The following is a 15,288-nucleotide window of genomic DNA, read 5'->3' as shown; positions in this document are numbered from 1 at the left end:
ATAATATCTAGTTAATTGCAAGCGCAGCTGCGAAATACTTGGTGCAAATCTAAATGCATGCCACAACTGTGTACAACAATGAAAAACTACAACTACAAAGGAAATTCTCTCTACAATTACGCGCTAGCAATAAACAATAGCTACACTAATTACACAAACTACAAGAAAAAAATCAGAAGATTCCAGTAAGGTATCCTTGGCTAAGGGTCGACATACGAAACGTCCCCTTTGAAAAATTATACAAGACTGTACTTTAACTGACACACAATATTTTTAGCGCAACGCAATCTGACTTTCAATAATCCCTACAAAAGAATGGCCCTGACTAACATTAACCCTTACCTTTCACAAATCACTTACCTCACCAAAAATCTTCGTTACTCGAACTACTGCAAAACAGCGAGCGCCACTACTGCCAGCTAAATAAAAGATTTTTAACTACGGAAGGCACTAACTACTGATAGGGATAGTTAGCAAATGAAAGATATTAATAGAGAACAAACAATGTATTTACCTTAATATCATATATATATATAGCAGTTCATGACAAATTTCAAAACTCTGCCATCTCTCTCCCCACATCCACCACTGCTGGCGGCTCACCTCCAACTGCGCAACGCTACGCGCTGTTCACAGCCAGCTGCCTAACACTACAATGGCGAATATTACAACAATGCAAAGCAGCCACAGACTGCACACAGCACAGACAGTGATTTTCATACAGAGGTGCCGTTACCAATAAAAAAAACCTAAACAGCCTACTTACAAGCATTTCCCGAATCACCGTATTATTTCTTCTGTCAATATATGACTGGATGTGAGTGACCGAGATTTAAATTTCGTTGTTTCCCTGATTTGATTAAGGTAAATGCCCTGATGCTTGAAATGGATACGGTAGATTTCCTTACCCAGCCTTGTCCCATTAGAGTTTACACGGAAGTTCGCCTGGCATGTACGCAGAATAAAATGTAACTTCGACAGACAAAAGATTACCCATTAATTCCAGCCTCCAAACATGTGACAAAGCTGATGAAAAGCAAGATATCATAATCACTCGCTTCATAAATTTCGATGTCTACTACGCTCACCAAATGAAGAGTTTCCAATCATGGATATTCGTGCTTTTCGTCCTTGACAAATCTCACGCACTTTTTCCTTTTGTTATTTTTCTCACACATATGGAACTACAGGTTTTTCCTATTAGGTGCATTGCGCTGCCACATACTGCCAGGTACTCCATATCAGCGACGTCACTAGTCATTAGACATCGTGAGAGAGCAGTATAGGGCGCTCCGCGTAACTCACAGACTTCGAACGTCGTCAGGTGATTGGGTGTCACTTGTGTCATACGTCCGTACGTGAGATTTCCACACTCCTAAACATCCCTAGGTCCACTGTTTCCGATGTGATGGTGAAGTGGAAACGTGAAGGGACAAAAGCGTACAGGCCAACCTCGTCTGTTGACTGACAGAGAACGCCGACAGTTGAAGAGGGTCGTAATGTGTAATAGGCAGACATCTATCCAGACCATCACACAGGAATTACAAACTGCGTCAGGATCCACTGTAAGTGCTATGACCGTTAGGCGGGAGGTGAGAAAACTTGGATTTCATGGTCGAGCGGCTGCTCATAAGCCACACATCACGCCAGTAAATGCCAAACGACACCTCACTTGGTGTAAGAAGCGTAAACATTGGACGATTGAACAGTGGAAAAACGTTGTGTAGAGTGACGAATCACGGTACACAATGTGGCGATCCGATGGCAGGGTGTGGGTATGGCGAATGCTCAGTGAACTTCATCTGGCAGAATGTGTAGTGCCAACAGTAATATTCGGAGGCGGTGGTGTTATGGTGTAGTAGTGTTTCTGATGGAGGGGGCTTGCACCGCTTGTTGTTTTGGGTGGGACTATCACAGCACAGATATACATTGGTGTTTTAAGCACCTTCTTGCTTCCCACTACGGGGATGGCGACTGCATCTTTCAACACGATCGAACAGCTGTTCATAACGCATGACCTGTGGCGGAGTGGTTGCACCATCCCTGTAATGGACTGACACGCACAGAGTCCTGACCTGAATCCCACAGAAAACCTTTACAAGGTTTTGGAACGCCGACTTCGTGCTAGGCCTCACCGACCGGCATCGATATCTATTCTCAGTGCAGCACTCCGTGAAGAGTGGGCTGCCATTCCCGAAGAAACCTTCCAGCACCTGATTGACGTATGCCTGCGAGAGTGGAAGCTGTCATCAAGGCTAAGGGTGGGCCAACACCATATTGCATTCCAGCATTACCGATGGAGGGCGCCACGAACTTGTAAGTAATTTTCAGCCAGGTGTCCAGATACTTTTGATCATATAGTGTACATGTAAGCAACTGCCATGTTTCTTTCTATCATTTTCCTTACTAAACGTATTTTACACTCATTCGAGTGTTTTGTAATCTTCTTAGACATACCTTGCAGACGTTACTCGATGGACGGGCCATACATAGTTTTGCAAGATTGAGTAGGCAAGACAGCGCACCACTGCGGGAAATTTCTTAGTCACATACGTGATTAAATAACAGTCAGCATTATTGTAAGTGTCGAAGGATATGAAAGGGGAGCAGTACTAGAGGAGGGAGTGAGGCAGGGCTGTACCCTATCCCCATTATTACTGTACACAGAGGAAGGTCTGAAGGAAAGCACTGAATATTTCGGAAAGGGCATTAAACATCAGGGAGAAGAATCCAACCTTCGTGGCTTACCGTTGACACAGTAATTCCGTCATATGAGGCAAAGGAGTTGGAGGAGCAGTTGAACGGAATGGATAGTGTCTTGAAAAGAGGTTAAAAATGAATTAAACGAAAACAAAACAAAAGTAGTCGGATTAAATCAAACGATAGTCAGGGAATTAGATTTGTAAAAGAGGCTGAAAGGGACAAGTAAGTTATGCTAGTTGTGCAGCATAATAACTGACGATGGAAGAAGTAGAGAGGATGTAATATGCGGACTGGTAATAGCAAGAAAATCACTTATAACATCGAATTAAAATTTAAGTGCAAGGAAGTCTCTTCTGAAGAAGTTCGTTTGGAGTATAGCCTTGTTCAGAACAGAAACGTTCAGACATAAAGAGAACAGAGGCTTTTGAAATGTGCTGCTACAGAAGAGTATTCAACATTAGGTGGGTACATCGAATAACTAGCGAGGAAGTACTGAATCTAACTGGCAAGAAAATAGATTTGTGGCACAATTTGACAGACAGAAGTGATCGATTGATAGGACGTAACGTGAGGCATCGAAGAATCGACAGTTTGGTAACACAGGAAAGCGTGTTGGGAGAAGGGGGCGGGGAAAAATTGTAGAGGAAGACTTAAGGCTTGACTGTAGTACCAGACAGAAGCAGATGTAAGTTGTAAAACTTATGCAAAGACGAAAACGCTTCCACAGAATTGACTATCGTGGAAAACTGCATCAAAGCAATCCCAAACAGCAGATAGATGTACCTTCTGCTCATAGACGCATTCTGATAAACAGGCTTGTTTTAATTTCTGGCCATATTAAAAATGAAAGTGACTACAGCGACGAAGAAAATATATAACGCCAAGAATGAGTAGTGCGACACAAACGAAAGTTGGTAGAAGGGTTGCTAAACCTGTAAGATTACATCCATTCAAATTTCACGCCAGTCGCATAAGAGTGGCGCCAGCAGCGCTGCTATGAGGATGCGCATCAGGTTAGCTTTGAATACACGCTGTAATGGCGGTGAGCTGATGTTAGTCAAGAATGCCTTTAAGGCGACAAAGACGCCATTATCAACACATCACTGACTTGAACGATGTCGTGTATTAGGGCTACGAGAAGCTGGATGTTCCTTCTGCGGTGTTGTAGAAAGTCTTGGCAGGAATGTAGCCACTGCACATGATTGTTAGCAGCGGTGTTCACGACAATGTACGGTCGTAAGAAGACCGGGCTCCGGCAGTCACGTGGCACTACCGAGAGGGAAGACCATCGTGTTCGGCTGTGGCTCTCGGGCATCGTGATGCGTCTGAGCAGCAGTTGGCACCACAACCAGACAACGAACTGTTACAAAATCACTTTTACATCAAGGAAAGCTGCGAACCAGACGCTCTATAGCGTCCATTCCACTGACCACAAATCACCACCACTTGCGACTTCAGAGGTGTCAAGCGAGAGCTCATTGGAGGGCAGTGTGGAGGTCCGTTGTGTTTCATGATGAAAGCTGGTTCCGGTTCGGTGCCAGTGGTGGTCGTGTGTTGCTTAGGAGTAGGCTAGTTGAGGTCCTGGCAACCAACCTGTCTGCGTGCTACACACACTGGACCTACACCTGGATTTATGGTCTAGAATGTGATTTCGTGTGAGAACGGGAGCACTCTCGTGATTATCCCACGCACCTGACTGCAAATCTGATACGTCAGTCTGATGATTCGACTTGTTGTGCTGCCAACATTCCTGGGCAGCATTCCTGGGAGTGTTTTCTGACGGCATAGCGCTCGTCCAGATACCGCTGTTGTGATCTAACATGCTCTGCAGAGTATCGACATTTGCCTTGGCCAGCTCTATCACCATATCTGTCTCTAATCGAGCACATATAGACGTCATCGGTCGACTACTCCAGCCTCATCCACCAACAGCATTAACCATCCCTATACTGATCGACGATGTGCAATAAGATGGAATTCCAACCCAGAAACTGACATCCGGCACCTGTACAACACAATGCATGCACATTTGCATGCTTGCATTCAACATTTTGGCGGTTACATCGGTTATTAAAGTACCAGCATTTCACATTTCCAATGTTTTATCTCGCGCTTACCTTAACTTGCGATCTTGGCATGTTAATCGTTTAAATATGTTACCTAGGTAAATGTGTTCCAGAAATTTCATTACTGTTCATTAATTATTTCTTAGTCTTGTGATTTTTTTCCCATTACTATATTTAGTCTTCGTTATGCTGCAGTGTTCGGAAAAGTTTGTCAATTGGTCTACCCACGAAATACAGGGTGTCTGATGAGAAATAGCACATCTTTAACAACTAATTAAGATATTCACTCCACGTCTGGATTATGTGTCACACTATTTGTTGTGACTTGGCAAGACAGCCAAGCCACTATGAGAGGAAGCCGAAAGGCACGCGTTTAAGCTCACGCAGGCTGGCGTGAGGTCTGGAACAGTTAAAGGAATAGAGACTAGCAAAATAGGTACGTAGCTTCTGGAATACTTAACTTTAATCCATAATTGGTAAACATCGGTCTGACGGTACATGCATCGCAAGGTAAATAGCAAATGGTAATGGCGCCTTGCTAGGTCGTAGCAAATGACGTAGCTGAAGGCTACGCTAAATATCGTCTCGGCAAATGAGAGCGTAATTTGTCAGTGAACCATCGCTAGCAAAGTCGGCTGTACAACTGGGGCGAGTGCTAGGACGTCTCTCTAGACCTACCGTGTGGCGGCGCTCAGTCTGCAATCACTGACAGTGGCGACACGCGGGTCCGACGTATACTAAAGGACCGCGGCCGATTTAAAGGCTACCACCTAGCAAGTGTGGTGTCTGGCGGTGACACCACACTATTTCGCAAAGTTTTTATACCATTCAGTCAATTTCAATATGTTCGCCTTTGGTGGCGCGCACAACATCTAGTCTGTAATCAAGCTATGTTCACACTGGGCACAACATATCCAAGTCAACTGTGCCAATGCTCAGCAACGATTCGGTTCTTTAAATCACTAATGTCGTTGACAGACATTCAGTAAACTCTGTCCTTCACATATCCCTATAGAAAGAAGTCCATCCACGTAATGTCAGACGATCTAACAGGCCAGGGAACTGAACTACCGCTGCCAACCCAGCTGTCTGTAAACGCCTGGTCTAGAACATCTCACACAGTCTCAGCCCATTGTAAGGGCGCACTGTGTCTTGGCCAGTTGTGAAAACGCAGACGGTAATTATGAGAACTGACTATTTTTACTGAGAAGAAAGAAATCGCCGGACAATGCGAACAGCTATCAAACAACACCGCAGATTCACTTCCGGGTTATTACGAACGTCGTGCCCCAAATGCGGACATTGTGTTTGTTTGCCTTACCACACATGTGGAATGTTGCTTCCTCAGAAAACCCTAGGATTAGAAAATTCCCATCCTCCCCTAAACTGCATAATCTGCAGCTCTTACGACGCCCTCCGAACAGATGTCTGCCGTGAACGTTGAAAAGCCATCGGCATCCGTTCTGTGTCTGCTTCCTTGTTCCAGGTAGTCCAGTACAATGCTACACACAACGTTTCCCGTCTGCTTAAAACTCCTGTACCATCGGCGTATCGATGTCCGCGAGGGTGGGTGCTTACTATACCGTGTTTGCAAGTTGCTTTGAACCTGCGTGTTCGATTTGGTCTGAATAAACAATTCCACGAACTGAACCAAACAAGACCTTGGGAGTTTTTGCGTCACACAAGTCAAACATAGTGTGAATATCTTTAATCTTTAATCTGCTATAACACACTGAAGTCGTAGCGTATCTTCTGAGACATCTTGTATTTGCGAATGCCTTAAAAGTTGAAGGAACTACACTGTTACACAGTGCCTTCTCCACTAAAATTGATACTTTTTCTTGTTGAAAATGGAAATTTAACCTCCATATCGACCAAGAGATCCTTCCATATAGATATGTGGAGATATTTAAGCTGATCTCTAACCTCAAGGAATGATATCCTGCTGGTGTGGAAAAGTGAATATCTAACGATATACACTACTGACCATCAAAATTGCTACACCACGAAGATGACGTGCTACAGACGCAAAATTTAACCGACAGGAAGAAGATGCTGTGATATGCAAATGATTAGCTTTTCAGAGCATTCACACAAGGTTGGCGCCGGTGGCGACACCTACAACGTGCTGACTTGAGGAAAGTTTCCAACCAATTTCTGATACACAAACAGCAGTTGATCGGCGTTGCCTGGTGAAACGTTCTTGTGATGCCTCATGTAAGGAGGAGAAATGCGTACCATCACGTTGCCGACTTCGATAAAGGTCGGATTGTAGCGTGTCGCGATTGCGGTTTATCTTATGGCTAGATTGCTAAGCAGAATATGGAATCAGTGGGTTCAGGAGGGTAATACCGAACGCCGTGCTGGATCCCAACGGCCTCATATCACTAGCAGTCGAGATGAGAGGCATCTTTTCCGCATGGCTGTAACTGATCGTGCAGTCACGTCTCGACCCCTGAGTCAACAGATGGGGACGTTTGCAAGGCAACAACCATCTGCACGAACAGTTCGACGATTTTTTTAGCAGCATGACTATCAGCTCGGAGACTATGGCTGCAGTTACCCTTGACGCTGCATCACAGACAGGAGCGCCTGCGATGGTGTACACAAAGACGAACCTGGGTGCACGAGTGGCAAAACGTCATTTTTTTCGGATGAATCCAGGTTCTGTTTACAGCATCATGATGGTCGCATCCGTGTTTGGCGACATGGCGGTGAACGCACATTGGAAGCGAGTATTCGTGGTAGCCACACTGGCGTATCACGCCGCGTGGTACGGGGTGCCATTGGTTACACGTCTCGGTCACCTCTTGTTCGCATTGACGGCACTTTGAACGGTGGACGTTACATTTCAGATGTGTTACAACCCGTGGCTCTACCCTTGATTCGATCCCTGTGAAACCCTACATTTCAGCAGGATAATGCACGACCGAATGTTGCAGGGTACGGGCCTTTCTGGATACAGAAAACGTTCGACTGCTGCCCTGGCCAGCACATTCTCCAGATCTCTCACCAATTGAAAACGTCTGGTCAATGGTGGCCGAGCAACTGGCTCGTCACAATACGCCAGTCACTACTCTTGATGAACTGTGGTATCGTGTTGAAGCTGCATGGGCAGCTGTACCTGTTCACGCCATCCAGGCTCTGTTTGACTCAATGCCCAGGCGTATCAAGGCCGTTATTACGGCCAGAGGTGGTTGTTCTGGCTACTGATTTCTCCGGATCTATGCACCCAAATTGCGTGAAAATGTAATCACATGTCAGTTCTAGTATAACATATTTGTCCAAAGAATGTCCGTTTATCATCTGCATTTCTTCTTGCTGTACCAATTTTATTGGCCAGTAGTGTAGCTGAGCACATATGAGCTGAAACTGGTAAGATAACTGTTAGATGAAAATGAGATGATATGGAATGCCTCTAAACATCGTCAGCTTTCAATCCATTTAATGGTACGCGTTTCCCGGTTTCAGATCCGTCTCCATCTGCCAGGATCGAACACGCTGTTTGACCACGTGCAACGGGAAGACGTCCCGGATGAGTTGGGAGGAACCGCCGGCCCTATTGATACGTTTGCCTGTAAGTATGTAGGATCACATGACGTCCACATCGTCAGAAATGTCTTGCTCTCCTTATGGATGCCAGGGCTCTAAATACAGTCGTATATGTAGCTGTTATCAAGTTACCAAGAAAAGTAATGTACTACTAAACACCAGGAAAATTTACGCAAGGTATACGGGATACGCAAAATAATATGAATACCTGTACTTAGTTGGGAATGGTTTATTCAAAAAAATTCAAATGTGTGTGAAATCTTATGGGACTTAACTGGTAAAGGTCATCAGTCCCTAAGCTTACACACTACTTAACCTAAATTATCCTGAGGACAAACACACAGACCCATGCCCGAGGGAGGACTCGTACCTCCGCCGGGACCAGCCGCACAGTCCATGACTGCAGCGCCAGAGACCGCTCGGCTAATCCCGCGCGGCAGAATGGTTTATTAATAAGGGCTTGAACACTCGTTTTGCCGTTATACAGCTGCTATTCTTCTTGGAATACTGGCGTATATGTTATACCACTGTTCGATCAGACCTCTTCTAACACCTGTAGTGAGGGAGGTGGAAATGTGCTCCGGAGTTTGAGCTCCAATACCGCCCTCAAGGGTTCGATAGTGTTCAAGTCCGGGGACGTCATTTCTGCACCGATTGTACAAAAGCGATCTCAAAATCGCGTGATCTTAAGTATAAATAGCGGCTCAGCAGAAAACCTAAACAATGGAAAATATATATACTTAAATATCAGTGGGGCTGAAGACAAATTGTGCCTCTTTGCAAAATAGAGCACATTGAAAACCATATGCGGATTTGAATAAGTCACGTCGCTTGGATTCACCCTACCATCAGATTACCATGACTAGGAACGGCCTTGCCATCATGTGAGACTGCGGTCTTCCAAGAGTTACTCTTAAATTTTCGACGCACAGTGAAAAATGTTTCATCGATACTGAGTTGATCCCATAAGAGTGGCTGCATATGCGTGCCTACGTACTATATATGTCCATGAAACACAGTTAAAATTACATTGAGTGTCATTGTATCAAGTGACTATTTGAAGTTACAGGTAGTTGAAGCTACATTAGATACAGTTATGACTAACTGAAATGAGTCACAGTTTAATGATGTTGAATTCTAAAGGACTGTCATTGTTTCTCTAAATCATTAAAGAGATGATCACTTTCAGTAAGCCATAACCAATTTTCTGCATCATCACTGTAAATGCGGGCTTGTTCGCCGCTTCACTATTGACCTTGATATCTACGGAACGCTATACTCCAACCTTACTTCAGTAACGTGGCATGAATCTTGTGTATTGAACCGGGGCTAGAAACGACGGAGAAGGTTCGTCCCGCCATAGCCCTCAGTGGTTCACAACCCCACAACAGCCCACGGCAGTCCACTCACCCCACCGCCGCCCCACACCGAACCCAGGGTTATTGTGCGGTTCAGGCCTCAATGGACCCCACCAGAAACGTCTCATACCAGACGAGTGTAGCCCCAAATGTTTGCGTGGTAGAGAAACTATGGCGTATGTGGAGACTGTGCAGCAATCGCCGACATAGTGTACTGAGGGGCAGTACGAGAAACCAGCACGCAGTCGCCGAGGCAGATGGAAAACCACCTTAAAAACCATCCACAGGCTAGCCGGCACACTAGACCTGGACACTAATTTGCCAGGAGGATTCGTGTCGGGGACCGGCACGCCTTCCCGCTCGGGAAGCAGCGCGGTAGACTGCACGGTTAGCTGGGTGGGCAACAAAATATGGCTCGATGGATATAAAAATCAGGTTTCAGTGGTATGCAACGCAGTGCAAAGAAAGCTTCGCATCAAAGAAAAACTGCTTCTTTTAGAGATGTATTTTTTTAGATTAACATATGAAAAAATAATTATGTGTTTTCTAAAAAGCGTTTGCCCCCAATGATTTTGACCACTTAGAATGAATTCAGCTAACACGAAATATACTTTCTTGAAAAAGTAATTAAAGTTGGTGTAACTGAGGCCATATTTGGGTGGAACAAACTAAGGTATAGAAGAAACTAGTCTTGCAAAATCTCACTGTAATTGGCGTTTCGCTGTTTGGTCCCCTCCTCTGAATCAACCAACTAATCAATTAGTTGGTATTGCAAGAAGACATCTTCAGGTTCTTAGGTACAAAGGATTCGACTCCAGAGATGGTTCTCATTATTAAAGAAAACATGTATCAGAGGTGAACTGATAATGGTTATAACTGAGAATAAGCAGTACTGGACGAAACAATATGGAGCTGCAGACATAAAAGTTCATGTCAAAATAAATAAACAACCCCAAAATACAACGAAAAGGAAAAAAGGACAATCAAAATCCGCCATTTTCTGGCCTGCAATGACCCCAAATGAATATATTATTGAGCTTAATCATTCGATACTCGGGGATTTTCATCAACTTCCGAACCCTACCCTTAAGACTACAATGAAATCATGCAGAATAAACTGCTACACAGCATAGCACAGTGGAGACGGGCAGGCAAGCAAGAGTCCTTCAGTCTTCTTGGGTCGGGCACAGCTTATACGGAGGGACAATTATTGAACTACATAAAATAGAATCGTCATAACTTCTGAAATGTTTGTGCTAGGACGTTCAAACTGCATGGTTGGCCACGGGGCATAATGGAAATTACTACAGTTAGGTTTAGCGACGAAGCCCATTTTCATTCGGATCGGTTCGTCAATGAGCAAAATTGGCGCATTTGGGGGACTGAGATTCCGCATTTCGCGATCGAGAAGTCTCATCACTCTCAACGGATGACTGCATGGTGTGCAGTGTCCACCCGCAGAATAATTGGTGCGATATTCCTTGATGGCACGGTGGCTACCGAATGATATGTGAAGGTTTTGGAAGATGATTTCATCCCCATTACCAAAGTGACCCTGATTTCGACAAGATGTTGTTCATGTAAGACGGAGCTCGACCCCATGGAAGGAGGAGAGTGATGTCCTGGAAGAGCACTTGGGGACCGCATTCTGGCTCTGGGGTACCTAGAAGTCACTGGCACTGGCCTCGATTGGCCGCCATATTCTCCAGATCTGAACACGTGCGGCTCCTTTTTCAGGGTTTGCATTTAAGACAAGGTGTACATCAATAACCCCAAAACCATTGCTGAGCTGAAAACAGCCATTCAGGAGGTCATCGACAGCATCGATGTTCCGACACTTCAGGGGGTCATGCAGAATTTCGCTATTCGTCTGCGCCACATCATCGCCAATGACTGTAGGCATGTCGAACATGTCATAACCTAAATCTGAGTATCTGTAGTGACTTTTAAATGTTGGATAAAGTGTGTGCACGCCGTAGTTTGTAACTAATTTACGTTTTTTTCATATAGTTCAGTAATTATCACCCCGTATGTGAGTTAAGCGGCCTGTCCGTTCTGCTAGTAATGGGCCTCCGCTTGCCTGCCTGGCTAACATGCATACTTGGGCTGGTTAAAAGCGGAATGTGTGCACCTCTGGCCGGTGGTCCGTTAGCTGCTGCTCAGCTGTCCCACTGCCCCTTGCCTTGTTCCGTTGTCACTCTCAGCCTTCCACCCTCTGACAAAGACGGCTTCTGCGGCGTCAATTCCATGACTCTGCAGTAATGAGAAGCGTTCTGATCGGCGGCTTTTCGCACTGTTCTTTTATGCATGCCTTCAGTTCTTACAAAAGGTTAGTATAAGGGAATGCAGGATATTTCGGCGAATTTGGTTAACGAAGTCTTCTCGATTTATCAGCCGAGCCGTGGCGTCTTGTTGTCTCCACGTTTCGAACGAGTTTTCTACTTATCATCTTCAGGAAAAGTGTCGAGCTCAGGTCCAGCTCGTTCCTTTATGGCCTCTGGACTTCAGACTCCTCCGCCGAGAGTCAAACAGGTAGGACAATCGTGTGTACGGGGAAGAGATGTCGCAACAGGTGGTAAGGCTTCCCCTCACTCCCTCCCCCCCCCCCAATCACGCAGTGTGGCGGGGGGGGGGGGGGGTGTCTGCTGGAAATCGAGTCCTGGTGCCGCCTGTGTATTTATTTCGCTCACTGCCGCCGCCTCCGCAGCTTTCACCTCATAGGGTTCCTGACGCATATTTGCTAACGTCACGTACCACGCAGAGTTCATTCGAAAACCGCTGCCCTAGTTGACAAGGTCGGCCTTGCGTACGGAAGGAACGCCAGACAAACGACCGACAACAAAGGCACTAAGCGGCAGCTGAAAACCCGAGAAGGTTTCACCAGAATATTAGTATGTTAGTTCCTTACATAAATAAACTATTATAGTGTTAGCTGTTTACATTGAACAACAGTTTAATTGTGTAACACAAAATTGGAGGTTCTGCATTTTGAACTTGCCTCTTAGTATTTCCACCATTAGTAGCTAAATATTTTTTTCTTGGTTTGAGTGAAGCTTGCCTCTCTACGTCTATGTGTTGTACGTGAAAAACACGAATACGTCCATCTCCTACATCTACATTTATACTCCGCAAGCCACCCAGCGGTGTTCGGCGGAGGGCACTTTACGTGCCACTGCCATTACCTCCCTTTCCTGTTCCAGTCGCATATGGTTCGCGGGAAGAACGACCGCCGGAAAGCCTCCGTGCGCCCTCGAATCTCTCTAATTTTACATTCGTGATCTCCTCGGGAGGTATAAGTAGGGGGAAGCAATATATTCGATACCTCATCCAGAAACGCACCCTCTCGAAACCTGGACAGCAAGATACACCGCGATGCAGAGCGCCTCTCTTGCAGTCTGCCACTTGAGTTTGCTAAACATCTCCGTAACGCTATCACGCTTACCAAATAACCCTGTGACAAAACGCGCCGCTCTTCTGTGGATCTTCTCTATTTCCTCTGTCAACCCGACCTGGTACGGATCCCACACTGATGAGCAATACTCAAGCATAGGTCGAACGAGTGTTTTGGAAGCCACCTCCTTTGTTGATGGACTACATTTTCTAAGGACTCTCCCAATGAATCTCAACCTGGTACCAGCCTTACCAACAATTAATTTTATATCATCATTCCACTTCTAATCGTTCCGTACGCATACTCCCAGATATTTTACAGAAGCAACTGCTACCAGTGTTTGTTCCGCTATCATATAATCATACAATAAAGGATCCATCTTTCTATGTATTCGCAATAGGCCTACATTACATTTGTCTATGTTAAGGGTCAGTTGCCACTCCCTGCACCAAGTGCCTATCCGCTGCAGATCTTCCTGCATTTCGCTACAATTTTCTAATGCTGCAACTTCTCTGTATACTACAGCATCATCCGCGTGAAGCCGCATGGCCACGAGTGATGTTACGCAATATGAAGTAAAGAAAACCTTTGAAAAATTTGGTATCTGTTGTGGTTGGCGGGAGAGCCAACACCGTGTTACTAGAGGAGGCCGAAAGGCACGCGTTTTAGCTCACGCAGGCTGGCGTGAGGTCTGGAACAGGGCAGGGAAATTAGAATTTAGAAAAACGGACGTATCTGGTGGAATACTTAACTTTAATCCATTAATGATGAACGTCGCTCTTGACGGTACATGATTCACAATATCAATAGTAACTGAATATGGCGCCTTGCTAGGTCATAGCAAATGACGTAGCTGAAGGCTATGCTAAACTATCGTCTCGGCAAATAAGAGCGTATTTTGTCAGTGAACCATCGCTAGCAAAGTTGGTTGTACAACTGAGGCGAGTGCTAGGAAGTCTCTCTAGACCTGCCGTGTGGCGGCGCTCGGTCTGCAATCACTGATAGTGGCGACACGCGGGTCCGACGTATACTACCGGACCGCGGCCGATTTAAAGGCTACCACCTAGCAACTGTGGTGTCTGGCGGTGACAACACAGTATCCTTTCATAGCAGAAGCGTTACCCCTTATTCTGTAACCCTTCGGACATTTTGTTCAGGAAATATTCTTTCATTTAGCGATTAATAACGATCAGCTTGTCGACACTGGTGTCTCTGGGCGGTGAATGGTTTACAAACTTCAGATCTCAGTTCTCGTTTTTTCTGAAGTCTATATTTCATAGCATGTAGATTTGTTTTGAATAAGACACCTAGCAACTATTTTCTTAAAACTGCATTCTTATGCACTAAATGAACTTTACATTTAAGTCTGAAAATTTGAAGTCCTCTTATACTTTCAGATGAGTTTATCAGGAGAGCAGAGAAGCTGCGAGACTGGTTCCTGGAGCAGGACAAGTACACCTCGGATGAGAGCAAGAGACCGCCAGACAACCAGTATGCTGACAGCATCTTCGGCGTTGCCGGCTCGTTTCGAAAACTTGCTGTAGACTGACGCCACTTGCATTTACTAGTTAGCGACTGCACATTATGTTACACTAAATGGAGTATCAAACTGTTAGGTTTCCAATTTGAGTATTTGCAATGATAAGACGTCTTCGACCATATACAACACAGTACTTCACGTTTTATATACGGTGCAGTCATGTTATGCGCATTCTCATTAACTGCTAAAGTTATTGTCACGTCGTTTCCTCTTAGATTCCCGCTTTTGTATAGGGACTAAGGCTTTAATGAGAGAAATATAGTGCTAGTATCCAAGGGAATAAATCTATTAGCTGACTTTTACAAACATTTGACTGTATGAGCATCAGCAGAAAGAATTTAACTTAACTGTAAGACTCTGAGGATCAACATTATTCAAAAGCATTATGTAGAGTTGATTCTCACAAATAAAATAAACAGTGATTGAAAATTATTAAATGATTTCATGAGGGTAAATTTTCTAAACAAGCAAATATTGAAGCATGTTCTCATAAATGTATCCATGAGGGAAGTGTGAAGTTCTATTGTCCAACATTCCACTGTTATTAGTAAATTCAAATATGTTTGGTGTATGACTCACAATATATCACGATCAGTTCTCCATTAGATAAGATCTTCGTCACCACCATGTTAACTCCTAACCTTTACTTCATTTTGTATATAATTTGAAATAAGTAGT

At 44.8% G+C, this 15,288-nt stretch overlaps 1 protein-coding gene across 1 annotated transcript in view; it reads left to right on the top strand.

Moving 5' to 3' along the window:
* Positions 1-14,619, top strand: part of LOC126263556 (retinol-binding protein pinta-like) — a 104,099-nt gene extending 89,480 nt beyond the window's left edge. Inside the window, exons 5-6 of the mRNA XM_049960648.1 lie at positions 8,241-8,346; positions 14,468-14,619. Of these exons, the coding sequence (XP_049816605.1) occupies positions 8,241-8,346; positions 14,468-14,619 (258 nt within the window). The remainder of the gene's footprint in view (positions 1-8,240; positions 8,347-14,467) is intronic.
* Positions 14,620-15,288: the final 669 nt, after the last annotated feature.

This window comes from Schistocerca nitens, chromosome 6 (assembly GCF_023898315.1).
Source record: "Schistocerca nitens isolate TAMUIC-IGC-003100 chromosome 6, iqSchNite1.1, whole genome shotgun sequence".
NCBI classification, from domain to species: Eukaryota; Metazoa; Arthropoda; class Insecta; order Orthoptera; family Acrididae; genus Schistocerca; species Schistocerca nitens.
The sequence above is the reverse complement of the archived record's forward strand: the minus strand, read 5'-3'. Positions and strand labels throughout refer to the sequence as shown.